At 47.9% G+C, this 26,578-nt stretch overlaps 1 protein-coding gene across 1 annotated transcript; it reads left to right on the top strand.

Moving 5' to 3' along the window:
* Window positions 1-172: 172 nt before the first annotated feature.
* On the top strand, window positions 173-26,243 carry BCL2L14 (BCL2 like 14). The gene is made up of 6 exons (XM_019937658.3): window positions 173-366; window positions 11,294-11,739; window positions 16,139-16,300; window positions 18,308-18,378; window positions 21,290-21,556; window positions 25,815-26,243. Exons 2-6 carry the CDS (start codon window positions 11,301-11,303, stop codon window positions 25,851-25,853), a joined length of 978 nt encoding a protein of 325 aa, XP_019793217.1. The 5' UTR covers window positions 173-366; window positions 11,294-11,300; the 3' UTR covers window positions 25,854-26,243.
* The last annotated feature ends 335 nt before the right edge of the window (window positions 26,244-26,578 follow it).

Here is a 26,578-nt window from a genome sequence, read left to right as displayed (position 1 = left end):
CAGGAAAACACCCTCATAATTTTGTTTGTCCCAAAGGGCAGTGAGAGTCCTCCGTAAAGGATGCACAACTCCTTTTAGAGTCAAATTACTCGGGCAAAGGTCAGCCCCTCCTTCAGTTGAAAAGCTGGGGGCAGGGCTTAACAAGGAAGTGATTCCCTTCCCTAAGCCTCCTTCCAGCCTTAGTCCCAACCTGAAGAGGCTACACCCGGGTGGAGTCTTACATCACAAGAGCCTTCCAAAATGAGAAGCCAAGAAGACTTGGCCAAAGTTTCCTCTTAAGTTTCGTGGAGAGAGACTCAGGTATAGAAATATCTTTCCTGCCGCCTGACCCGAAGCAGGAGAAACTGCTGACAGCTTGGAGACCAGGTAATACTAGGAGACACCAGTCTTCACGTTCAGCCTTCCCAGCAGGACACAGGGGACTTCAGTCCTGGTTTTGCTAATGAGGCAATCTAACGGGGGGTTAGTAAACCTAACGTTTACGGCATTTATTTAAAAGTTCTGATCATGTAAGTCTCAGGAAGCAAAACTAAGAATCTAAAACTGAAAGCTAACATCTACTTTATTAGGGGTTTCCAGAAAAGGGAGAAGTGTTTAGGTTTCCCTTTCATTTCTCCTTTGCTCCAGAAGGTTTGGGAGGGTTAAGAATACATAACTGGCCGAATCATTGTTAACATTATGCAGGTCTGTCTCATTGAGTATGTAGCAAGGTATGTGATAGTGTGACAGAAGCCCATTGAAATGCCAGCTACCTCCCCCAGAGCAGAAATGGGCTGAGGACAAGAGTCCCTGGCTTTGAGCCCTGAGTACCTGTGGGCACTTGGGCACGAGATCTAGTCCCGGCAGACCCCCTAGAGACTTCCTTGAGTACAGGGCGCAGGTGAAATGGGGAATACCCCCCCCCAAGAGGCTCCCGCCTGAGTTCCCTGCCTGCTCTGTTCTATAATCATCAGAGCCTGAGTCTTTGTGTTTCATTAATAAGACCTGAGGCTCTCTCTGTTTAGCTTCTATTGTAGGAATTTAACACGTTTTACCTCATTCCTCATTTTCACCCTTAGGATTAAAAACCACAGGGGAGGAGGGATGAAGACACCATAAGGTGAAGTTCAGGGAAGGAAGGGGAAGGGTGGACCGCCTCTGAAGGGCGTAAGGGGGCAGAGGGTGCAGAAGGAGAGGCCCAAGGCAACCGGACAAAACTCAGCTCAAAATCTGGCCTGGGAACATCCCTCTGGGATGAGTGTCCTCACCCATGTCTTACACTCAGGCCTTGTCTGTGTGTCCAGAGTGATGGAAGTCAGCTCTCTGGCAGAGCCTGTTGCTAAGGGGTCCTCCACGCCTCTCCCCCCCCCCCGGGACAGGCCGGAGCAGAGTTCCGTCCAGGGCAGAGTTCCGTCCAGCTTCCTGGGGCCCTGGTGGCCACAGCCTCTGTGCATGCATGAGGGCTGTTTGCTCCGTGACCTGCCACAGGAAGGGAAGGAAAATCTAACCTCGACCAATGAATCCAGAACTAGAAAAATCCCTAAAGTGTGTCCTGTGATCTTGGAAGTCAGATGCTGCTCTGCAGGCCAAGCAGTGCTGCTCTGCGGTGCTCCCAGGAGACTAGCCACCAGGGACTCCGAGGACTTTGGCCATTTAGGGGGCTGGGGGGAAGAAACCCTTCGAGAGGGAAGAGAGGCCAACAAAAGACACTGTGAAACCTTGCTTTCGGGGAGTAGGTCTGTGAGAGTTTGCTGTAGATACGCTAGAGGGTAAGTAAATACTGGATCCAAAGGGTAGGGCTGTGTGCACTGAGTCACTGAATTACAATGAGCCTCACAGGGCTTATTCCGGGGCTAATTTTCCACTCCAGGCTCTGAACCTACATTCTGGGGCCTCACCTAGGGCTTCATTTCCATCAACATAAGCATAAAACTTACCTGTACGTTTCCATTAACCCAGAAGTTGGGCTGCTTCTACTTTGAACCCGAACAGCTGAGAGCAGAAGGGCTGCAGTGGTAATAAAGTAACTCACTGCTGCTTCAAAATAAGACTTCATTATCAATTTAACAGCTCTCCCGTCATTCCCAGTGAGGATGAGTAGGAAAAACACCCTACGCTTGTCAAGTGCCTTGAAAGTGTCTGAACTCATCCTTTGACGCAGCTGCAAGCGCTCGCCGGGGCTGGTCAAGGTCCCCTTGGTCCCGGGGAATGCCTGAGCACTGCCCTGCCCTCTGCTTCTCTCTCGCCCTTGGCCTTGCCTCCTGGTTGGGCCCTCAGCTCCTTTCTATCCTGGAAGACGGCAAAAATCTCTTCTTTCACGAAATGGAAGCGCTGTGTGCTCCATCTTGACCTCTGCTTTCCCCCCTTTTCGGATGTTGCTCCTGAATCAGCAATTAGCAAACTCGTTTCTTTTTTCTCTGTTTTTTTGCTGTAAGCGGGCCTTTCACTGTTGGCGGCCTCTCCCGGTGCGGAGCACAGGCTCCGGACGCGCAGGCTCAGCGGCCATGGCCCACGGGCCTAGCCGCTCCGCGGCATGTGGGATCTTCCCGGACCGGGGCACGAACCCGCGTCCCCCGCATCGGCAGGCGGACTCTCAACCACTGCGCCACCAAGGAAGTCCAGCAAACTCGTTTCTTAAAGAAGTCGGACCCTTCCTCCCTCTCCAAGAGCAGCGCCCCCGCCCCCCCCCCACACACAATTTTAAAGTCTTCACACTGCATTAGAAAGGTTTGGTTGGTTGGGTTGCCTTAAACTGACACGGTTTCTTCGGAGCGTAGTGCTATGGCTGGGAGAGGGCTCCCCCGCTACCAATGCAACGGCTCCTCGAGGACCCGCGGGTACCTCCTGCCTACGGGGCGCCCTGAGCTGCCCAACTCAAAAGGATGCTCAGAATTAAAACCCACCTTAAACGCCCTCCTGGCGCTGCTCTCGGACTAGGTTCAGCCACTTCCGCGCCGCCTCGGCGACGCCCGAGTCCCGACCGCGTGTCCCGCTCTTTCTCTCGCGTGACTTAGGTCGCTCAGGCTCCACCCTCGGTCCACTTTCCTCGCTTCCAAGAACCTGAGGTCTCAGTTTTTCTAAGCAGCACCTTTTATTCACCGAGTTGCCAGGTTTGCATAAAAATACAAGAGGCCCTGGCCCTGTTCGGTATGAATTTCAGATAAACAACAGATACTGTGTTTTAGTGTAAGCATGTCCCATACAATACTTGGGACACACTTACACTAAAAAATTATTTGTTATTTACCTGACATTCAAATTGACTAGCTCTCCCATATTTCATCTGGCAGCTCTATATCATGTTTCTTTCATTCATCAAATATTTCCCGAGAGCTTATCAGGTGTCAGGCATTATATGAGGTGCTGGGAAAGCCAGCCAAGTCCCAGGCTTCATATCTTACAAGTACGTATACTTTATGCACACACACCCATGCACACATACTCTCTCTCTGTCTCACCCTCTCTCTCTCTCTCTTTCTCTCTCTCTCTCTCTCTCTCTATATATATATCAAGTGTGAATGTTGTGCTAAACCAAATATTTGCATGTCATTAGTTTTCTTAATTGCTGCTTTTGATGAATTTTCTTTTATAAACATATTAAACCTTACAAGAAAGGCTACCTATTAAGATAGTTGTGGTTTTTTTGGGCTGTGCTGCAGGATGGCATGCGGGATCTTAGTTCCCCAACCAGGGATCAACCCGCGCCCCCTGCAGTGGAGGCGCGCAGTACCACTGGAATACCAGATTAAGTCCCCCATTTTTTTTTTTTTTTTTTTTTTTTTTTTTTGCAGTACGCGGGCCTCTCACTGTTGTGGCCTCTCCAGTTGCGGAGCACAGGCTCCGGACGCGCAGGCCCAGTGGCCATGGCTCACAGGACCAGCCGCTCCGCGGCATGTGGGATCCTCCCGGACCAGGGCACTAACCCCTGTCCCCTGCATCGGCAGGCGGACTCTCAACCACTGCGCCACCAGGGAAGCCCAGAAGTCCCCTATTTTAATGAATAAAGACGCTAATATTTACTGAGCATTTAACATCTACCATGCACTACTTTAAGTGATTTACACGTGCTAATTTTTTTTGCCCACATACCTATGTGATGGGGGAGGGGTTGTTTTATGGGTTTTTAAAAAAATTTTTATTGAGGTATAGTTGATGTATAATATTACATAAGCTTCAGATGTATAACATAGTTATTCACAATTTTTAAAGGTTATACTCCAGTTATAGTTATTATAAAATACTGGCTATATTCCTTGTGCTGTACAATATATCCTTGTAGCTTATTTATTTTATACCTAATAGTTTGCACCTCTTAATCCCCTACCCCAATCTTGCCCCTTCCCCTTTTCCCCTCCCCACTGGTAGCCACTAGTTTCTTCTCTATATTTGTGAGTCTGTTCCTTTTTTGTTATATTCATTAGTTTGTTGCATTTTTAAGATTCCACATATAAGTGGTATCATACACTATTTGTCTTTCTCTGTCTGACTTATTTCACTTAGTATAATATCCTCCATGCTGTTGCAAATGGCCAAATTTCATCCTTTTTTATGACTGAGTAGTATTCCAGTGTGTGTGTGTGTGTGTGTGTGTGTGTGTGTGTGTGTGTGTGTGTGTGTGTGTGTGTGTGTGGTATGTGTAGTACACATACATTTACGTAGTACACATACATTTATCCATTCATCTGTTGATGGACAGTTTGCTTCCATATCTTGGCAATTGTAAATAATGCTGCTATGAACATTGTGGTGCATGTATCTTTTTGAATTAGTGTTTTTGGTTTTTTCAGATATATACCCAGCAAGGCAATTGCTGGGTCATATGGTAGATTTATTGTTAGTTTTTTGAGAAACCTCCATACTGTTTTCCACAGTGGCTGCACCAATTTACATCACACCAACAGTGTATGAGAGTTCCCTTTTCTTTTCTCACCAACTTATGTTATTTGTAGACTTTTTGAAGATAGCCACTCTGACAGGTAAGAGGTCATATCTCATTGTGGTTTTGATTTGCATTTCTCTGATGATAACGATGTTGAGCATATTTTCCTGTGCCCGTTGGCCATCTGTATTTCTTCTTTGGAAAAATGTCTATTCAGGTCTTCTGTCCACTTTTTAATTGGGTTGTTTGTTTTTTTGATATTGAGTTGAAATGAGCTGTTAATTCTGTATGGGACTCTCTGCACTTCCTGGACTAGGATGTCTGTTTCCTTTCCCAGAGTAGGGAAGTTTTCAGCTATTATACCTTCAAATACTTTCTCAGCCCCTTTCTCTCTCTCTTCTCCATCTGGGACCCCTATAATGAAAATACTTGTGTGCTTGATGCTATCCCAGAGGTCTCCTGAACGGTCCTCATTTCTTTTCATTCTTTTTTCTTTTCTTCTGTTCAGCATCAGTGATTTCCACTACTCTGTCTTCCAGCTCGCTGATCCATTCCTCTGTATCATCTAGTCTACTGTTGGGTCCTTCTAGTGTATTTTTCATTTCAATTATTGTCTTCTTCATCTCTGTTTGGGTCTTTATATTTTCTCTTTGTTAAAAACTTCTAACTTTTCACTCTCCATTCATTCTTCTCCCAAGTTCTTTAATCATCTTTATGATCACTACCCTGAACTCTTTCTTGGGTAGATTGCCTGTCTCCACGTCACTTGGTTCTTCTGGGACCTTATCATTCCTTTGTTTGGAAAATGTTCCTCTGTTGCCTCAGTTTGCCTAACTTGCTGTTTTTATTTCTCTGTATCTGGTAGGTTGGTTACATTTCCTGGTCTTGGAGAAGTGGCCTTGTGAAGGAGACGTCCTCCACATCCCATCAGTGCACTCCCTTTTCATTACTAGAGCTATATGCTCCAGGGGTGCCCCCTGTGTGGGTTGCATGGGCCCTTCTGTTGTGTGGGATGACTACTGTGGGTGGTCTTGTAGGCTTGGTTGGCCCCTGGTCCAGTTGGATGCCAGGCCCTACCTTGTGTGGAGGCTGCCAGCTGCTGGTTGGCGGGGCCAGGTCACAAGGTGGCTGACTGCAGAACCCCAGGGTGGGGAGGGGGCAGGGCTAAGGCTGAATTACTGGAGGATGGAGTCAGGGTCCAGGAGACCCTGGGGCTATTGCCTTCCCATTGGTGGGTGAAACAATGTCCTGGGGCTAGTGCCGGCCTACTGGTAGGCAGAGTCAAGTCCTGGGGTCTGGTTGTAGGGCCCAGGGGTCCTAGACCTGGTGGATGGGCCCAGTTCCTGACACAGTTGGCTGCAGGGTCCGGGGTGTCCCAAAGCTTGCATTGGCCTGTTAGTGGGTAGGGCCAGGGCCCTGCTAGTTCCAGGGCTGGTGCTGGCCTGCTAGTGACACAGTTGGCTGCAGGGTCTGGGGTGTCCCAAAGCTTGCATTGGCCTGTTAGTGGGTAGGGCCAGGGCCCTGCTAGTTCCAGGGCTGGTGCTGGCCTGCTAGTGGGTGGGCTGTGTCCACAGGTTGCAAGGCTGTGGTTGTGTTGTGGCTGGTGTCTGCCCACTGGCGGGTGAGGCTGGTCCTGAGGTTAGAGCAGGCTCGCTGGAGGATAGGGTCAGGGCCCAGGGGGTTGTGGGGTCTCTGGCTGGAGAGCCCTGGGGGTCCTGGGTCTAGTGCCTGCGCACTGGTGTATGGGGCGGGGTCCTGGGCCCTCTGGTGGGCAGGGCTGTGTCCAGGGGCAGCTGTGGACTCAGGGGGTCTTAAGGCAGCCTGTCTGCCGATGGATGGCACTGTGTGTATGCCCACTTAGTTGCTCTGCCTGAGGTGTCCCAGCCCTGGCACCTACAGGGTGCTGGGCCGCTGCGAGGCTAATCCCCATGGCTAATAAGCTAGAGGGAGGATCCCAGAATGGGGCGGGCCAGCACCAACATCCAGATGGTAGAAGGAACTCTAAGAACGGCTGCCACCAGTGTCCATGTCCCCAGGGTGAGCGGCAGACGCCTCCTGCCTCTCCAGGAGACTCTCCAAAGTCCGTAGGTACGTCTGACCCAGGCTCCTTTCCAATGACAGCTTCTGCTCTGGGTCCCAGAGCGTGTGAGGTTTTGTGCGTGCCCTTTAAGAGCAAAGTCTCTGTGTGCCCCAGCCGCCTGGCTCTCCCGAAAGTAAGCCCCTCTGGCCTTCAAAGCCAAACGCTCTGGGGACTCATCTTCTCAGCACAGCGCCCCCAGGCGGGAAGGCCCCAGACCTCTCACTCCTTTGGAGAGCCTCTGCAGCTGTAATTATTCTCCCATCTGTGGGCCACCCACCCAGGGCTACGGCACTTGACTCTATCGCAACTTTGCCCCTCCGGCTCGTTTTGCTGCGGTTCCTTCCTCGTTTTGCTGCGGTTCCTTCTTTCTGTCTTTAGTTGTTGAAGATCTTTCCTGGTAGGTTCATCTTGGCTGATCTCCTGCCAGGGTTGTTGTTTTGTTTTGTTTTGTTTTACCCCATTTTACAGATGAAAAAAATTAAGGCAGAAATAAATGAAGGTATGTAGCCTGTCACACAGCTAGTAAGCCGATGACCCAGGATTTGAACCAGGTTATCCGTCTCAAGTTAGACGATATGAATCGCATCTTGTAAATGGAAAAACTACACCTCGTTGGAGGCTACATGACTTGCCTCAGCCCCCTCGCCAATAAGTATGAAAAGCAGCTCTTCAACCGCCTTTTCACCCCACATGCTACACTCTCCCCATTACACCACCCGAAAACCCCTTGCAACTTCTCTAGAACAGCGTGGCCGGCCGTAAGTGGGTTTCATAAATATTTTTTTAAATCAAATACTTGTTCAAACACTTAAATGCTATTCTAAATGCTTTACAAATATTAACTCATTTAATCTTTGTAACAGAAGGAAACGTACTATTCTCATCCCCATTTTATTATTTATTTTTTAAAGATTTTTTTTTAATGTAGACCATTTTCAAAGTCTTTATTGAATTTGCTACAATATTGCTTCTGTTGTTTCTATGTTTTGGTTTTTTTGGCCACGAGGCATGTGGGATCTTAGCTCCCTGACCAGGGATCAAACCTGTACCCCCTACCTTGGAAGGCGAAATCTTAACCACTGGACCGCCAGGAAAGTCCCTTCGTCCCCATTTTAAACATGAGGAAACTGAAGCCTGGAGAGTATGTCACATAACTGCTAACGGCAGAGCCAGGATTGGAACCCAGACAGTCTGTCTCAGAATAGGAAAAAGTCCACAGTTCATTCCCAAGTGCCTTTCTGCCCCAGGCATTACTGTAGGAGCTGGGCACCCAGCAGAGAAAAAATAGCACATCAACACGCCTGTCCTCCCGGCACTTACATTCCCTTGTGGAAAAGAGAATGAGGTCTAGATAAATTGGAAGACCTGGGAAGGATCCTCATGGGTGTGACTGAAACTGGGCACCAAGAGGGGAAGAATGGTTGACCTGTGAGAATGGGGCGAGGAGCCAGGCGCAGGCAGAGCGAGGTGAGGGCGGAGATGCTGAAGTGATTCCAGACAGCAGAAAGTTCCCTGCAGTGCACAATGGGCGCGTGAAATCGGGAGTAGGTGAGGGAAGGAAGATAGTCCAAGCCCCAGAATAGGACAGGCGTGTGACGAAAGGGAGGGAGGAGGACCCAGTGGCGGTGACGCCCCTCAAGCACTGCTCAGGCTTCGTTGCCCGAGGCAGGCCTGGGGGGGCTTTGGAGTCGTGCAGATACATCTGTGTGTGCAGTAGGTGTCTCAGGTTTTGCAGCCCTGCCCTTGGCCACCCTGGCAGATCACTTCTGCCCCCTCCGTCTGTACCTGATGTTCTGGCACAGCCCCTGCATCTCCCGCCTGGCATCACTTCCATCAGAACTGCTTTCTCGAGGCTTGGCCACAGAGCACTTCCTGGATGAGCAGCTTCCTATCATCCAGTGTGAGGCTCTTCCAAAAAAAGATAGGAAACAACGATAGAAACAGGAAGCATCATCGGCAGGCCTGCAGGGGATATGTCTCAGCCCTCACACCTCCTTCAAATAGTAATAGAATCAGAGGGGAAAGTTAGAGAACATTTGCTGTGAAATCAGAGGACCAAAAGGATTGAGAGACTTGCCCAAGCACTTTGCAAGTTATAAACTGAGCCAACCCTGGACCATCGGCCTCTAGGCACACAGTCAAATTGATCTGAACCACTTCACAATGCCTCAAACCCCGTCTGCGGTCACTGTCCCAATTCTTTTATTTTTTTTTTGAATTTTGCCTTTTTTTTTTTACATTTAATTAATTATTTATTTTTGGCTGTGCTGGGTCTTCGTTTCTGTGCGTGGGCTTTCTCTAGTGTGGCGAGCGGGGGCCACTCCTCATCGCGGTGCGCAGGCCTCTCACTATCACGGCCTCTCTTGTTGCGGAGCACAGGCTCCAGACACACAGGCTCAGTAATTGTGGCTCACGGGCCTAGTTGCTCCGCGGCATGTGGGATCTTCCCAGACCAGGGCTCTAACCCGTGTCCCCTGCATTGGCAGGCAGATTCTCAACCACTGCGCCACCAGGGAAGCCCCCAATTCTTTATCAGTTGGTCATGGTGTGAGAGGGGACAGTGGAAAGAAAAGGAGAGACATGCCAGCCGATCCCATTAATATCACTACAGCTATTTATTATCACACCAGCTCACATGCCAAAAAACACTCTTAAAGTTGGACCATTAAGGGAAGGGTCCATGATTAAGAGCCACATCAAGGACAGAGTCAGAGGGCCTGGGATGACAGTTGTACTAAAAAAAAAAAAATAGCTACCGTTTTTGAGCCAGGTTCTGTGTTGAGGTTTCTCATGCATTACATTGTACCCTCACAATACCCCTGCAAGATGACTATTATTATTTTCAATTTACCTGAAGGAAGCTCAGGTTCAGAGAGGTGAAGTAACTTGCCCCAGGTCACACAGCTAGTCGGTGGTATGGCCAGAATTTGAACTCAGGACTGTTAGACTGAGAAGCCCAAGCTGGTTTCCAGCACACGCACTGTCTGTGAAATTTTAATCCAATGACGGTTGGTAGATCTGGGCTCTCTGGCATCTGGGACAAAAAGGAAATCATAGTCCTTAAGATACAACCAAAGAAAGCAAAGTAGATCAGAAAGAAATGATTTCCTAGCAGACAACCATTTAAGGAATTATTTCATGAGAGCTTAAATTGAACACTATCAGTTAATTACATCTATCTGGTTATTCATATGGAAATAAAGATGAAACTTCCATCCCCATCATTTTAGTGCTTGTATTGATCTTTCTAAAACATGTCTGTGGTCACATCATTCTCCCGCTCCAGACTTTGAAAAGCTCTCCATTGCTTCCATCAGTGTGCTTCAAACTTGTAAAAAAAAAAAAAAAAAAAGCAGGATTTTTTTCTTCAGATAAAATCTTACATGGAATGCTAAATACGGCAAGGAATAGAAGCAAACCTTTCCAAGCTAAATCAGCGAGTAAAGGAAGAATGGAGAGAGGCCAGGGAGGGCCAGGGACCCCAGACAGCTCCCTCCCCTGAGCTGGCCTCTCCCCTTGCCCAGCTACCCTCTCCCAAGAAGACTTTTTTTTTTTTTTTTTGCGGTACGCGGGCCTCTCACTGTTGTGGCCTCTCACGTTGCCGAGCACAGGCTCTGGACACGCAGGCTCACGGGCCCAGCCGCTCCGCGGCATGTGGGATCTTCCCGGACCAGGGCACGTACCCGTGTCCCCTGCGTCAGCAAGCGGACTTTCAACCACTGCGCCACCAGGGAAGCCCCCAAGAAGACTTTTAACCGGCCTCCACAGTCTAGGGCCCCTTCTGAAATGTACTGATCTACCGACATGAGAAAATGCAAAGCTTTCAGCCTGACCTTCCAAGGCCCTGATCGCCTGGCCCTGACTGCCACTTCCCCGTGGTCCTTCCACATCCCTATAGCCCCAGCTCTCCACAAAGCACAGGCTTATGCGCCACCAGATCTCTTTCCACTCTTCAAACACATCCTAAATTCACCCAGAGCCTGCCCTCTGCCCAGCCTGTTCTAAGGCCCAGTAGCCAGCCACCCATCCAAACACTTTCTTTCCTTCAAGGAGCCTGCACTCGCCCCCCGTTCACAGCTGTCTTTCCTCCCCACCTCCCGCGCTGGCTCCTGCATCTCTGTTCGAGCTCCCAGCTCGCCCTCTTTGTCTGGAGTTATCTATGTACAAGTCTCATCTCTGTAAGACTGAACTTTCAGAACAAACCTTGGCTTTTCCAACTCTGATGACCCCCTGCCCCCAGCACAAAGAGAATAGGTACTGAATAAATGCTTACTGAGTTTCACCCCATCTCTCCCGGCCTACAAAGAGTAGGTGGCTCCCAGGTAGATGGACGCGTGTGGACTTTGTCGTTGCAGCCCTGCCATGTGCACCAGTAGCGCCTGCGACCTGGAGGAGATCCCCCTGGATGATGATGCCCCAGACAGCATGGAGTTCAAAATCCTGGAGTTCTATGTCAAACACCACGTCTTCAAGAACACCTCTGCTGTCTTCTCACGAAAGCTCCCGAGAACAAGAAGTTTGTCCCAGAAAGGACCAGAGACTTGGCAGGCAAAGAAAGCATGGACACGGGGACCGTGGACTTGCAGAAATTCCCAATCCACGGAGAAGGCCATAAACGTTGGCAAGAAAAAGTCGTCTTGGAGAACACTCTTTGGAGTAGCAGAGAAGGAGGAGGACTCTCAGAGCTCACCTCTGGATATCCGTGTTGAGCTGCAAAGTCCGGTGGGACCTCAGAGTGGTCCTCACGGTCGGCAGTGGCCGAGGTCCCTCTCCAATGTGGAACAGCGCTTAGAGCGTGAAGGTAGGCTTTCGGGGATTCTTTCTCTCCCGCAGCCATGTGTTCCCCTTCTTTGTGCGCCTGGGGGTTCACCTCCTCCCAGCTGGTAATGGGGCCTTAGGCAAGGCACTCTTTGAACCTCAGCTTCCCAATCTATTAATACTCAATTCTAATTTCCCTGCTTTTCTCAAGACTGAAAAGAAAGGAAGAGGATAGCCGTGAAGGGTGATGGGACTGGTTTTCTGGCTCCACCGTCTATAAACTTGCTGCCCAAATCCCTAATCCTCAGTGCCAGAGACCCATATAAGAGAAATAGCCCCAGCCGGGCTCAGGCTGCTCTTCCTCCTGAGGGAAGTCAACTCCCATCCCTGGGCCTCTGTGTTTCCATCTGTACAATGGCCTCTGAAGTGGATGGAAAGATCAGATAGCTGTACACAAAAATACTTTTCAAAGTACAAGCCACTCAAAAAACCACCAAGAAGAATTTTGACAAAATCTTCCTTCAGTGGTACAAAACACGTTGTATCGAACAAAACATTTTCATGAAAGGCTTTATCAGAATCGCCCTTCATCCACAAACCCTGGCATAACCATCTTCCTCCCCTCCAACAATACCTTGTGCCCAATGCCCAGATTTTAAAAGAAACCCCCCCTCCTGCTGGGCTGATTGGCCCGTGTAACTTGTCAATAATTAGTCAACAGGTGGCAGCAATGTCTCAATTTTTAAACATTGTGATGGCTGGCTTACTTGGAGAATCACCCCCGCACAATGACAGCTTTAGATCATTCACTGTGATCAAGGAAACTTCCACTTCCTATCAGACTTATAGAATCTTAGGAGAGGGGAAGTTAGGGTCGCGATTACCTGGGGGAACTCCTCCTTCCCCCAGGGGTACAGCAGGCTTCTTCTACTGCGGGTGGTATCTGAGCTCTGGAGCAAACACAACAGTTTGGAGGGACCTCAATAGGCTTTTCTGCTTGTCCTGTTCTTTGGAGTTTGCCAGGAAACGGAAGATTTTACAGACTTTAACCTTCTGGCTTTCCTGAGAAAAATGACGTTCTGTATTTCAATATTACTGAAGTGTCATGTCACCTTTCTTATTTTCTAAAATTTCCATATCTCTGTGTAGATATATAGATATCCCTACAAATGTGGAAACGGTTACCTCCTAAAGAGGCGTAGCTTTAAGGATTTAAGCACAGTTGTTCCTCCCTTCTCACCTTCCTCTCTCCTTGCTTTCTTGTTTAGTTAATTATGTGGGTAGTTAGTTGGTTTTATGTTGGGTGTGACCCCAGAGGGACTCACGTTCTATTTCTATTCTGCCACATGTAAATCAGAGCTCAGCAGTTGGTGTCCTGTTTTGTTTTGTTTTTTTAACATCTTTATGGGGGTATAATTGCTTTACAATGGTGTGTTAGTTTCTGCTTTATAACAAAGTGAATCAGTTATACATATACATATGTTCCCATATGTCTTCCCTCTTGCGTCTCCCTCCCTCCCACCCTCCCTATCCCACCCCTCCAGGCGGTCACAAAGCACCGAGCCAATATCCCTGTGCCATGCAGCTGCTTCCCACTAGCTATCTACCTCACTGCGTTTGTTAGTGTGTATATGTCCATGACTCTCTCTCGCCCTGTCACAGCTCACCCTCCCCCCCCCCCCCGGGTTCTTTTAACTGAAGGTCGCAATTTAGCCTGTGCTGCCATTTCCAGGACTCAGACACCAGGTTGGAGTGAGAACGATGAGGTTATGTCCCAAGACCAAAGTCTCATAGCAAGAGACCTTGGAAATGTAGAAAAATGAATGTCAATACCAATTTTAGTGACACCAACCCGAGTTTTTGTGTGAATCTTTTTTTCTCCACAGCTATGACTCGCTACAACTTCAATAACATAGAGATTATTTTTCTCTCCCATAGAAGAAAACCACAGTTTGGCAGCCCAGGCTTGATCTACCAGTTCCACAATCTTTAAGCATTCCTATTCTGCCATCCCTCAGCTAGTTGCTTCCAACCTCAGTCACCTTAAAACCCAAGGTGGCTGTTGGGATTCCAGCCATCATGTCTACATTCCAAGCAGGAAGAAAGAGGAAGCAAGGGAAGGACAAAAGGGTATCTCCTTCCTAGATAATGCAGCTCCCTTTCAGAGAGCTTTCTTAAAACTGTACCCAGCTTCTTACATCTCAGTGGCTACTCCTTACTGCAGACGAGGCTGGGAAATGTAGTGCTGTCAGCTTCCCCTGGCATCTCAGGGATCTGTTACTAAGGAAGAAAAAGAAAGTGGATACTGGGTAGGAAATAGCAGTCTCAACCATAAGGAATTCTCTCACAAACGCCCTGCCTCTTCTAAAACAAATGCCTCAAGCCAAATGCCTCCCCCATCCCGCTCTCCTGCTCTCCTTAATCCCACAGTGAGCCCCCAGAATAAACTCAGAAGGATGGGCAGCCTTTCTGTTCTCTCTCCACACCCACCCAATGTTCCCTTGCCTATCAGATGGGACCAACTCTGATGAGAAGGGAATTTTTTTTTCCAGTTTTTTAAATTAAGGTATTAGAATGGGAATCTTAACTAGAGCTAATTCATCTGAGTCAAAATGAGGTTGCTTATAGTTTTTCCTGCACGTATTTCACCTGCATCCCTCCAGTCCGCAGAGACAGATACACATACACAGGTTAGTCAGCTTGGGTACCTCCACGTCTGCTGGGGGCCTTGTGATTGCCCTGCCACGTGGCGGGGGCTGGGGGCTGGGGAGCGACAACCTTGGGGGCCCTCACCTGCCTCCTTTGAGGGCAAGGTGGGCGCAGTGTGACTTCCGTGGAAGAGAGCGTGTTAATCACCCTGCAGGCCGCACAAGGTTGCAGAGAGGAAAGCACGTGGAAGCTTTCCTCTCCCGTCTCCTGCGGACACAAGGGAAGGCTCCCACCGGTTTTGGGATCCAGCCTCTTGCCACCTCCTTCCGTGGGTGGCCAGCATTCACGAGCAAGCCGGTTGGACTGCAGTAAGGTGATTTAAAAGTGGAAAGTACTTGTGGTTGGGTTATTAAAATGGGAAGGAAAAGCGTTGATCCTTCTCCTTGACCTCTCCAATTTTTCTCTCTCTCTAACCCACTCCTGATCTGTTTCTGAACCCTATGGATGGAGCATCATGAAAAATGTAGCTTTTTAAGGAAGCCATTATGCCTTTTTTTAAAGGAAGGCATTGTGGACAAAGTGTCAGTTGCCATGGCCTTTCAGTGAATGCCCTGGGGGGGTGAAGGGAAAGCACCAGGGCGCCATGTGACGGGCAAGTCCAGGGAGAGAGGTTCAGGAACCACCTTGGCAGCTCCGTAGGAGGTCAAACCCTGCCTTGCATATGACACAATCCCTCCCCAGACCCAGGCCTTGCCTCTCTTATCTATCCTGATTGACAAGGTCCGGGTGTTCCCCTGGGCACACCAACCTTCTGGCCAAAACCCCACTCTGTCACTTTCGTCAAGTCTTATGAATTAAATACTGTTGTTCTTAAACATTGCATGATACGACCGCTCTGTGTCAAAGGCAGAACTTGTACGAGCTTCTGAAAGTTAAGAACTTAGTGATGGGTTAACAAAGTCAATTTTACTCCCAAGTAACTCAGCAGTACCGCCTGCCCTCCCAATCCGGCCCCATCCCCTACCAGGGGCAAAGTCGACCTGTCCTTCACAGGCTATGACATTCAGGGGGCCAGTGCCATTTAAACCTTCATGTCCCCAAATGCTTTACCCTCTAGTTGCCTGTGCAAATTCATGGCATAAGGCTTTTCCTGGATTATAAACTCTTGAAGGTCGTGGCTTAGACTTTATGCATCCTTGTTTACCTATCAGCACTTTTCGCATGTTTCCCACTATACGTGGAGGAGAGAGAAGACAAGTGACCATGCAAGCAAGGGCAGTTCAGTGTTCACTTGATAATGAGTCATGAATATTGCCTGAGAGCAGGGATATTTCTCTTTCCTCCGTGACAACCCCGAAAGGCTTGTCACACTGCTGAATGCCCTCCTATGTGCATAGGGGCCAGCTCTCCAAGATATAAAGGATGTCCAAAAAAAAAAAGAATAAAAATAAAAGCATAATGAGCATTCCCTCAAGCAAAGAACTAAGCACTCCCTTTTGTGTTTCCTCCCTTGCAAAGGGGCAAGGGGACCCTAATTTTGCAAGGCTTCAGAAAGAGGGTGCAGAGGGGCAATTGTTTCGAGGTGGCAATCACTCCTCTGTGAACTCCTCCTCCGTCCCAGCCTCTGCCAGGCAACTGCCAGTGATTTCTGAAGAATGGACTCCCCTCCACGCACACTCCCGGCCGCTTCCTTTCGCTCCAGGCTGGTGTTTTCATTTCGGGCAACTGTGCATACCAATCAGCTAGACGAAGTTCTGGGAAGGGCCTGTCAGCACCATTTTGTCTTGTTTCAGCCGTGGACCCCAAGGTTGTTTCCATTGCCAACCGAGTCGCTGAAATCGTTTATTCCTGGCCGCCGCCAGAAGCGCTCCACAGCCAGGGAGGAAGCTTCAAGTCCAGAACGATTGTGACACGCCAGGGTCTCCAGCACCAGGGCTTCCAGCCTACAGCTGCAGGTGGGAAGAGTGTGTGCGGTGGGTTGCCTGTCTGCCATGCAGAGGTCTACAGCATTTATGTACTTACACAGCTCAGGGCTCTGCAGCTTAGGAATCTCTGCTAAGCTGGCCTCAGGGCACGACAGCAACACGCTGGAGGCACTGACCTTCTTTAGCTTGAGAGACCAGCCCAAGCCAAGGCGAGTATGCCAGCAGCTGGAAGCAACAGGCCAAACTCACTGCTAAGTCCAAAGGAAAGTCTCCTACTGAGGGGCAGGAGGAAGCCTGCACTCAACCTTGTCCACAGGGGGAAATGCAAGTTAGATTTCATCACGTTAGCCATGGCCAGGGACCAGTGTACTCGAGCAAGTGCACAGGGTATAGTTGGAGCATCGCCCGGGGATTTATGATATTGCCTTGGGCTCCTGTGAAAAAGCAGGGGGTTGTCAGGTACCAGGTCTGGGGCAAAACGTGAAGCAGAACTGAGAAGTAGTGATCAGACTGGGTCAGTTGTCACCAAACTGTACCAATAGGTAGGACTGTGGATCGCATCCGACTTGCAGGAATTCTAGAGTTGAGGGAAGCAGGACCAAGTGCCACAGGAAGAGAAGTTCAGTCTGGCCATTCCCTCATTAATGACTATCCTGCCCGTGGTTCTCGTTCCCAAACTCCAGTGATGATGAGGGTCCTAGCTGGCCCCTGAGTTTGCAGTACGCCAAAACAGAAGGCAAAAGATTGATCTGCAAAGGTGGTGGTGTCTCCCAAGCTCAGAAGCAAAGTGCTGAGTTTGTCCACCCTGTGCTGTGCTGCTGGGACCACAAACTACCTAAGGGGCTTAGAGAGTGAGGCGCTGGGAAAGGAGGACCCTTCTGACAGCAAAAAACAGTGTTCCAACTTTATTGCTATCTCATGTGTGCCTGGGCCTCGTAAAGCAATACCCCTAAACCAAGCAAAAGCTCAGGCTCTCATCCTTTGTGCGCATGAGAAATTCAGGCTGCTGTTCTAGCAACTTCCCTGGAGAGAGGCGGCAGCGTCAGATTAAAAACTACACGTGGGCGGTGGAAGCATGCAGTCCTTCTTTTCCCAGGTGACTTGGGTCTCAGACTTCCTACCACCTTGCCCTTCACTCGACCCTGTGGGATGTATTTCCTGGCCTCTCCTCCCCTCTCCCTCTGGGACAAACATGAGGACTCCATGACATCAGAGACTGCGCCATAAGGAAAAAGGGCCGTCTCTGTTTGGATTCCGCTCTATAGCAACGACCGTTTTCCTAATGTTGCATGTTAGCACATTTTGAGACGAGAAAAATCAGACTCCACCTTCCCTGTTCCAACACACACACCAACTGGGGCCACCTCTCTCTCTGTCTGCCATGTTAGCCTTTGGGGTGGGAGACCTTATTCATTTTATTTACTTATACTCCACCTTGTTGTAAAGACACAGCACACAAAGTACACATTTTAGTAAGATAAATCAAATTTGAAAGATACTGTAAAAAGAAAACAGTAGGAAAATAGGTGGGTTTAGGAATAAATTTAATTCCCCAAATGCAGGAAGACTATACCACCCCCCCCACCCCCCCCCGCCTTAGGAGGCCACAGTTCGGCTCTACAGTTCCTAGCAGCTAACACAAAGTGGTGAGATGATCCAGTAGGGGTTTATGGTGTCTATATGGAAAAAGCACCATATGCTCAGGACAAACCCAAAGACCGAGAGAAACTGCTCCTAAATATCTTTAGAGATAAGCTCATGTATCTTCAACAACATTTTTACAGTAAATAAAGTGATCAGTTTCACAGTGAGAACTGTGGGAGTGCTGGGGGAAGAAAGAGAGGAAAGGAGGGGACTGTGGGAAAGGGTGTCTGGAATGGTTTGGGCCTGATCAGAAGAGGCAAGGTAAGATTTACTTTGCTGAGAATTATGAAGGGCATGTCTTCCTCAATCCCTAACCAGGCTACAAGCATTGTCCCTGGAAACATTTAAGATTGTTTTTTCTTAAAAGAAATAACTGGAATTTTCCCCTGGCAGACGGAAAAGACCAGATAATAGCCAGAATCGTTGAGCTGCTGAAATATTCGGGGGATCAGTTGGAAAGAGAGGTAGGGAGCTTCTCGAACTAATGAGTTTTCTTTCTGCGTCCGCGCGCTGGTACCCAAGGATGGAACTGTACTGCTGCTTGTGCTCCTTTGCAAAGTTCTGGTTTCCACTTAGTCCTGAATTTTATTTCCCTTGGACTCAAAACTCTTCGTGCTGGCAGCATCTCAAAAATGAATCACTTTGGAAAACATAAGTAAACCTTCTGGAGCCTCCTTGGAATTTTTGGAAATGAAAAAAGTAACTTTGTTTTTGCAGGAAAAAGACACCAATAAATTAAAATTTGCTGAATAGAATTATGAATCTAGTTCCCCATGTAACTGATCCTCAGGGAAGTTTAGACTCTTGCATTTGCCCTGCAGCCTGGATATCTGTGTCCCACAGCTGCTCCAAGTCTGGAGTCTTGTCTGAAATCTCCCCCTAGAAAGGCCGGACTGTTCTCTCTCAGCAATTCGGCCAGGGGGCAGGTTAGCGTTAACTTGGAGAACTTGGAGTTTCCTGCCATTTAGAAGTTGAGACCAGTTCTTCCCATCAGGAACGTGTAGGAGTTACCTTCAGGTAAAGAGGTAGTGAGCAGGCCCCCCTGTAGTCAGGGCTTCTCAAGGGATCTTGTCCGTGTCTGCCGCCCACTGACGGCTGCATGGTCGCCAGCATCTGTGCATCAGGGGCTGGCCTGTGGACCCATTCCTTCGTTTGGCCAGGATCCATGGGGAGGAGTCAGGTCTGTGGGGACTCTGCAGGAGGGGGAAACAGCACTCACTGGCTAGCCAGCCAGCCCAGTCTCAGCATGCTCTGTGGCTCCTCGACACCTTTGTCACAGGTGTGCCCAGAGGATGGTGACCAGGACAGGGAAGGGCAGGTGAGGTGGTGCAGAATGAGAAACACTGAGGAAACACGGAGGACCAAAGAAAAGAGAAGGGGGTCTGGGAGCTTCAGGGCCACAGTACGGGGTGGACAGGGGTGCAGAGGAAGCAGAAAACAGAAGAGGGCACATGGTTTTAAGGACACCCCTGTGTTTCTCCAGAACTAACATTGATAGGAGTTACAGGGCAATTGATTTCTCCCCACTTTAAGAATGAACTTTCTAGCACTCAGTGCTGTCCATCAAAGCCAAGGGCTGCCTTGTGAAGAAATGATCTTCCTGTCTCTAGAAGAATTCCAAGTAGATGCCACTAACCAGCCCACAGTTCAGTACTTAAACGAGGAAGGATCTGACAGGTGTGCTCAAGGATTCCTTACAGCTCGAAGTTGCTGTGGCTCTCCTTCCTGGCCTCCCCCTGGGGCCGGGACTTGGCAGTAGGTCTGGGAGGCCAGGGACGGGGGCGTGGTATGAAGGTTGACCCTTCTGGTTATGAAGAGAGATGCTTTCCTTTTCACCCCACAAATTACCACTTTAAAAACCTCACTTTGCCTGATGCACTCTCTTGATGATTTGGGGGCAATCATTTACGTTATTTATGTAGAAAACATGGTGGTGGTTCTCTTTATGTGGTTCTCCAGTAGAGGACTCTGGTGGGAACACACAGAAGCTCTACTCGTGCTCTGTGGGTGTTAAGTTCCCCACAGAATGGGACAGTGACGAGGAGGAGGGGACCTGCCATGTCTGCAGAGTGTCTGCAAAGCCACTCATCCCCGAGGGCACTTGTGGGCTCCTCCCACACCTCCCTGAGATGCCAGAAAGCCAGGTGCAACCCCAAGGGGCAGGGGGGCAGAGTGGGTACCTGTGGAAGGGGTTTCCTTCTGGCGTTTCATTCTTTTACTGTGCTGGCATGGTCCTGGATTCCAGCCGCCCGCTGGAGGTTTCGAGTCTACCTTCTTCCACTGGGTCATGACTAAGAGGAGTCCATTCTTGGTGTCGAGGATGTTCCTGCTTCAGATTTATAATTCAAATAGGCCCCTGTGTCTCCTGGAAGTTGGGAGGAGGTGGGCTGGGCTCAGATAAAGGACACGGCTCCACTAAAAATCTTTATGTCGCATCTGACTCATCCCCAGAATACCCCTTTTAGAAACAATCTTGGTTGAAAACCTGCTCAGCTTATCATTCCTCAAGGACAGAACTAGTTGATTTTCAAATAAACATATAGTCCCTGATCATTGAGAAATTTCTGTTTTCACATGACAACCATCACTTTACAGACATTGCAAGGAAGGCCTTAGATGAGGATGATGTATGCTTGATGACACAAGCCCTGATTTTTCACAAGCAGAGGCAGGGACTTCCCTGGTGGTCCAGTGGTTAGGACTCTACATTTCCACTGCAGGGGGCACGGGTTCGATCCCTGGTCGGGGAACCAAGATCCTGCATGCCTTGCGGCACGGCCAAAGAAAAGCATCTCGCATCTTGAAGCATCCTGGACAAATGCTAACACTGAGAGCACTTTCCACCATGTTGAGCACAACATGTTTTACTCAATTACCCTGTAGTACAGGTACTGTCATCCCAGTATAGAGATGACAAAACTGAAACCGAGAGGTTAAGTTCTCCAAGACTGCACAGCTAGTAAGAGGTGTAGCAGGAGGAGTTGAGCCCGAAGACAGTGATTTCCAGGCTTCAGATTCTGCCCATTACACAACCTCTAACAGAGCACTTTGCACTGGGTCACAACCGTCAGTAGACTGTGAGCCCTGAGTGAGGGGCTGAGTCTTAATGGTCCACAGTACCACCTGCTGGGTACTCAGCACTCAGGAAACATCTGCTGAATGTCGAATGAATGGGCTGTTCAGTTTGTATTTGTCCCCATGAAAGAAATTCACAGAGAAGGTCCATGCCCAATCCGGTCCTGCAGGACATGGCACCACGATTGAGACCAGAATTGAGGGTTTTCCATTGGGTGTTTCAGTTGCCCAGTGTCGAGTGGGAGAGTTTGCCTGCCCGGGCCAGGCTGCTGTACTGACTGCTTCTCCTCTTGCCCACAGCTGAAGAGAGACAAGGCTTTGATGAACAGCTTCCAGGGCGGGCTGTCCTACTCTGTTTTCAAGACCATCACAGACCAGTTCCTAAGGGGTGTGGACACCAGGGGAGAATCAGAGGTCAAAGCTCAGGGCTTTAAGGTTGCTCTTGCAATAGACGTCACGGCCAAGCTCACAAGCATCGACAGCCATCCCATGAACAGGGTGCTGGGCTTTGGAACCAAGTACCTGGAGGAGAACTTCTCGCCCTGGGTCCAGCAGCACGGTGGCTGGGTAAGTGCATCCTATTTAAAAATAAATCTTCCCAGAACTCAAGAGGAGATGGGATGGAAAGGGGTTTTTTGGGTTTGTTTTTTTTAAGTGAAGGGAACACATCTTTGAAGTGGTTCTCATGGGTTTTGGACACTTGAGTGGCAAGAGATTTATTCCATTGATGGGAACATATTTTTTAGTGATTATCTTATCAATAAATATTTACTGAGCTCCCAAAGGGTATGTGGGGTATGTGTGTGGGGGGAGAGGGACTGGTCGGATATAACAGGAAATGAAGAGATGTTGATATAAAATGTTTAGATAGACATAATTTCTGTTTTCACAAATTTTGCAGGCAGCGGAAGTCTAGCAGTGAGAAAAGGACAGGCACATAGTTCCTTATTCTCTCAGATGCTGATGGGGTGTGGGTGTAATTCTCACGCAGAGGTTCAGGACTTATGACATTTTGCCATTGTTGCTTGGACCCAGCCATTTTGACAGGGACATTTTGATAACTGAAGCAGTTAAATTTTCATCTATTTTTAATTACCTGCTAAAAGGCAAAACAGACCTCTCTACCCTGATTCCTCACCTCAACCCCTCTCCCATCCTTTTCCCTTGAGATTTCCTTAAAACTGCCACGTTCAAATGGCCTCGTAACAGTAACCTTTTCAAAATGCTTTACCCCATCCAGAGCTCTAAATCTCAATACAGTTAAGTGCCCTACGTACGAACGAGTTCTGCTCTGAGAGTGTGTTCGTAAGTCCAACAAAGTTAGCCTAGGTACCCAGCTAACACAATCGGCTATATAGTACTGTACTGTAATAGGTTTATAATACTTTTCACACAAATAATACATGACACAAGAAATCAAGAAAGCATTTTGAATCTTACAGTACAGTACCTTGAAAAGTACAGTAACACAGTATAACAGCTGGCATACAGGGGCTGGCGTCCAGTGAACAGGCAAGAAGAGTTACTGACTGGAGGAGGGAGAGGAGGTGGAGCTGAAGGATCCTCAGCGATAGGAGACGGAGGGCAGCTGCACTTTCACTCATGCCCAACATTGACGGCACAGGTTCTGGTTCCTTGCTGGAACCAGATGCCCGTTTGCATCTTTGAAAGTTCGCAACTTGAAGGTTCGTGTGTAGGGGACTTACTGTAGGCCTAGGGCATTTTTGTCTGTTCAAGCCCTTCTTAGGAGGACATACATTATCATTAGTCCTCTTTCCACGAGAGTGGCCCAGGGGCCAGGAGGCTTGAGTCTGCTCTGGACATGGCCCTGGGGCCTCCAAACAGGCTTAGTGTCTTGGCTGCCAGACGGAAAGTACAGCTGATCATGCCTAAGGGGCTGAAGTGTCCGCCATGGTCTCCAGTGGCTACCCATTAAGCAACCCAGACTTCTGTTCTTTCCTATTTTCCACTTTTGCACCAGATATGATAGCCCTTAAGTGGCTAATCTGAACAAGGCCCTTAGGTATTCTAAATTCAAGCTGCCTTAACTCACGCTAAGAGGAGGACAGAATCCTCAACATCGCTTCAGCTTTAACTGCCCTTCCTTCCAGGACCCCCTCAAGTCCCTCTTCTGCCCCAGAGCCCTTCCGGACTACTCCGGCTCAAGACTCTTACCAGCCTCTGACCTTTTACAACACTTCACGTTTGCATTATGATTATATACAGGAAATTACCATCATTGTTGGTCTAGTTAATATATTTTTCCAGCGAGGTTGTAAGTATCAATTGGGCTTACAGGCCCATTCTCAAAAGTCTATTTAGTTAATTAATGTAGCTGAAACGCCAAAAGTGTTCTATGAAAAACGGCGTTTCTACACCAAAAGCAGAAGCGACAAAAGAAAAAATAAATTGGACTACATTAAAATTAAAAATATTTCTGCTTCAAAGGATACCATCAAGAAGGTAAAGAGAAAACCCAGAGAATGGGAAAAAATATTTGCAAATTATATATCTGATAAGGGACTTGTATTCAGAATATGTAATAAATTCTTACAACTCAACAATAAAAGACAAAAAACCCCGCAATTTTTTTAAATGGGCAAAATCGATTTGAATAGACATTTCTTCAAAGAAGATATACAAATGGCCAATGAGCACATGAAAAGATCCTTGCTTGCCATCTTCATTTCTACATTAGGGAAACGCAAATCAAAACCACAATGAGATACCCACTAGCATGGCTAAAATAAAAAAGACAAGTGTCAGTGAGGATGTGGAGAAATCTGAATCCTTATACATTGCTGGTTGCACTCTAAAATGGTCAAGCCCCTTCGGAAAACAACTTGGCAGTTCCCCAAAAGGTCTATACCCAAGAAAACTGAAAACAAGTGTTCACATAAAAACTTGTACATGAATGTTCATAGCAGCATCATTAGTCATAATGGCCCAAAACTGGAAACAACGAAGAAGTTTATCCATGATGAATAATGAATGGAAAAACCAAATATGGAATATCCATACAGTAGAATAATATTTAGCCATAAAAAGGAATGAAGTATGGAAAGGTGGATGAACCTTGAAAACATCATGCACAGTGAAAGAAGTCAGACAGAAGGGCCATATATTGTATGATTCCATTTATATGAAATGTCCAGAATAGACAAATTCATAGAGACAGTGGTTTCCTAGGGCTTTGGGGAGAGAGAACGGGGTGTGACTGCTGACGGACACAGAGGTTCTTTTTGTGGTGATGAAAATGTTCTAAAATCAGATAGAAGTGATGGCTGCACAACTTCGTGAACATACTAAAAGCCACTGAATTATATACTTTAAGAGGTGAGTTTTAGGTATGTTCAAAAAAATCTGTTATGAAAAACAGTGGTTCTGGGCTTCCCTGGTGGCGCAGTGGTTGAGAGTCCGCCTGCCGATGCAGGGGACGCAGTTCGTGCCCCGGTCCGGGAGGATCCCACATGCCGCGAAGCGGCTGGGCCTGTGAGCCATGGCCACTGAGCCTGCGCGTCCGGAGCGTGCGCTCCGCAGCGGGAGAGGCCACAACAGTGAGAGGCCCGCGTACCGCAAAATACAAAACAAAACAATGGTTCTAATTCTAGTAAGCAAATAAAAAGAGGAAAGAAAAAAGAATATAAAAAGTTTTGTTAGTTCTTAATTTGGTTGCTAGTGCTAGAGAGAAAAACAGTTCCAATCAGAGAAAACAGATGATTTTTAGGGGGTAGAAATAATAAAGGGAATTTTCAAAGGCTTTAGAATTTTGTGGCACTAGTTCTTTAGCACTTGTATTTTCAATTCAAAATGTATTAGTTTACTTTTCCAGGTCATCATAAATCTTAATCTTAAGTCTTGGCCACAGTTAGGTTTAATTTGGAGCACGTAGCTAGAAATTAGGAGAGGGAAGAAAAAGAATAAGAGGGAAAGGACTAATTTTTTCCAAAGTTGCAGAGACAGAGTTGCAAAAAATAAAGGATGCTGCTGAAAGAATATTTACGAGTTGATACGAACTATGAAAGTGTGGAGGCGGGTGGCTCAGTCTCCCTGAACAGGAAAGAGATGAATCTGGGTGGCAAGCCTTCCATTGCCCCAGGGATGTTAGTGGCTCTCTGGAGTGTCCTTGTAGTGTGGTGCAGAAGGAGAAAAACTATTCCTAGGCACACGTTTTCCAGGAGCTCAGGGTTCCTAATTATCTTAGTCATCCACATTTCACAGAAGTGCATCTTATCTTCCCAACGGAACTGCAAATCTGTGAGGGCAGAATTATGTATTTCATGCCCCTTTTTCTCTCTCATAGTTTCCATTACTTTTACATAAGTCATAGATGTTCAGCCAATACTTGTAGAATAATGAGTCGATCAAATGAATGAATAGCGACTCTATCCACAAAGCATGCCAAACAAGCCACCATTTGATTTTAATTTATTCCTTGGCCTTTTTGCTTCACTTGAAGCACCATTCACATCGTTACCCCGTGGTCCTGGCAACCGCACCCCTTCTACAGCACTTTGAAAGAAGAGGTTTGCCACCTCCATAGTCATCAACCTTTCAGTATCTACTCTTTCGAATTTAACCATACAATCAAAGACTTTTCCCATCTAGCCAGTTAGCCCTGGGTGTGTAACATAAGTCCTTAGCTGATAAAGTTTTCCTTTCAGGCATACCAAGGATGCCAGTCACCTTTCCAAACCCTCCCCCAACCTTAACATGGTCTCCAAGCCTTGGGTCATGCCTGGGATAAGAAAGCATATGTTTTCACTTCAACAGTGAATCAAACTTGGAATTTTAAGAATCTATTTCTCTTTTTCCCCCCCTCTAGGAAAAAGTACTTGGGATATCACATGAAGAAGTAGACTGAAACATCAGAGGATTTGTAATCTGGAATACTCATGGTCCAACTCTGGTCTTGCGTACATCCGTCTTAGCACAGACTATGGGAGAAAACAAAAATGGACAAGGCAGATGGACCATAAAAATCTGCAAAACCATTATTCCTGCAAATCAAGAGGCATCAGGAGAGACCTTGACATCTCCGGCTCATAGAATCTAGTAGCATGGCCCTCGGCATCCATGTTTTCAGGTCTCCATTGAGTGTGTAAGGAAGTCTCGAAAGACAAGTGGTAATTTTCCATTCAAATGCTTAGAACAGAAGCCATCACCCTGCCTCTGCCAGCCACTTTAGTGAAAGTGTGTGACAGATGTTTGTTGACCTCATGAAGGTGAAATGATAAACGGTGCATTTGCTTACTCTTTGGTTTCCAGTACTATTTATTTTTCAAACTTCACTGGAGATGGCCCGATAATGACATTGTTTCAAGCCTACCTTTAGGCCCATGTGGCTGTTCGTGTTGGTAGACAGAGCTCAGAGACTCCTGAGTTTACTGCTGTAGCCTGGGGAGAGACTGCCGTATCTGCTTTTTTTTTTTTTTTTTTTTTTTTTTTTTTGCGGTACGCGGGCCTCTCACTGTTGTGGCCTCTCCCGTTGCGGAGCACAGGCTCTGGATGCGCAGGCTCAGCGGCCATGGCTCACGGGCCCAGCTGCTCCGAGGCATGTGGGATCCTCCCAGACCGGGGCACGAACCC

Source organism: Tursiops truncatus, chromosome 11, assembly GCF_011762595.2.
Source record: "Tursiops truncatus isolate mTurTru1 chromosome 11, mTurTru1.mat.Y, whole genome shotgun sequence".
Taxonomy (NCBI): domain Eukaryota; kingdom Metazoa; phylum Chordata; class Mammalia; order Artiodactyla; family Delphinidae; genus Tursiops; species Tursiops truncatus.
Note: the sequence above shows the minus strand (reverse complement) of the source record. Positions and strands in the feature narration are given on the sequence as shown.

What these genes read in the sequence shown, in the direction of transcription:
- BCL2L14 (XM_019937658.3), top strand. Translation starts at nt 11,301, where the DNA reads ATGTGCACCAGTAGCGCCTGCGACCTGGAGGAGATCCCCCTGGATGAT. An exon ending in GGGATCAGTTGGAAAGAGAG is followed by an intron (nt 18,379 to 21,289) that starts GTAGGGAGCTTC and finishes TCTTGCCCACAG; the next exon opens with CTGAAGAGAGACAAGGCTTT. An exon ending in TCCAGCAGCACGGTGGCTGG is followed by an intron (nt 21,557 to 25,814) that starts GTAAGTGCATCC and finishes CCCCCCCTCTAG; the next exon opens with GAAAAAGTACTTGGGATATC.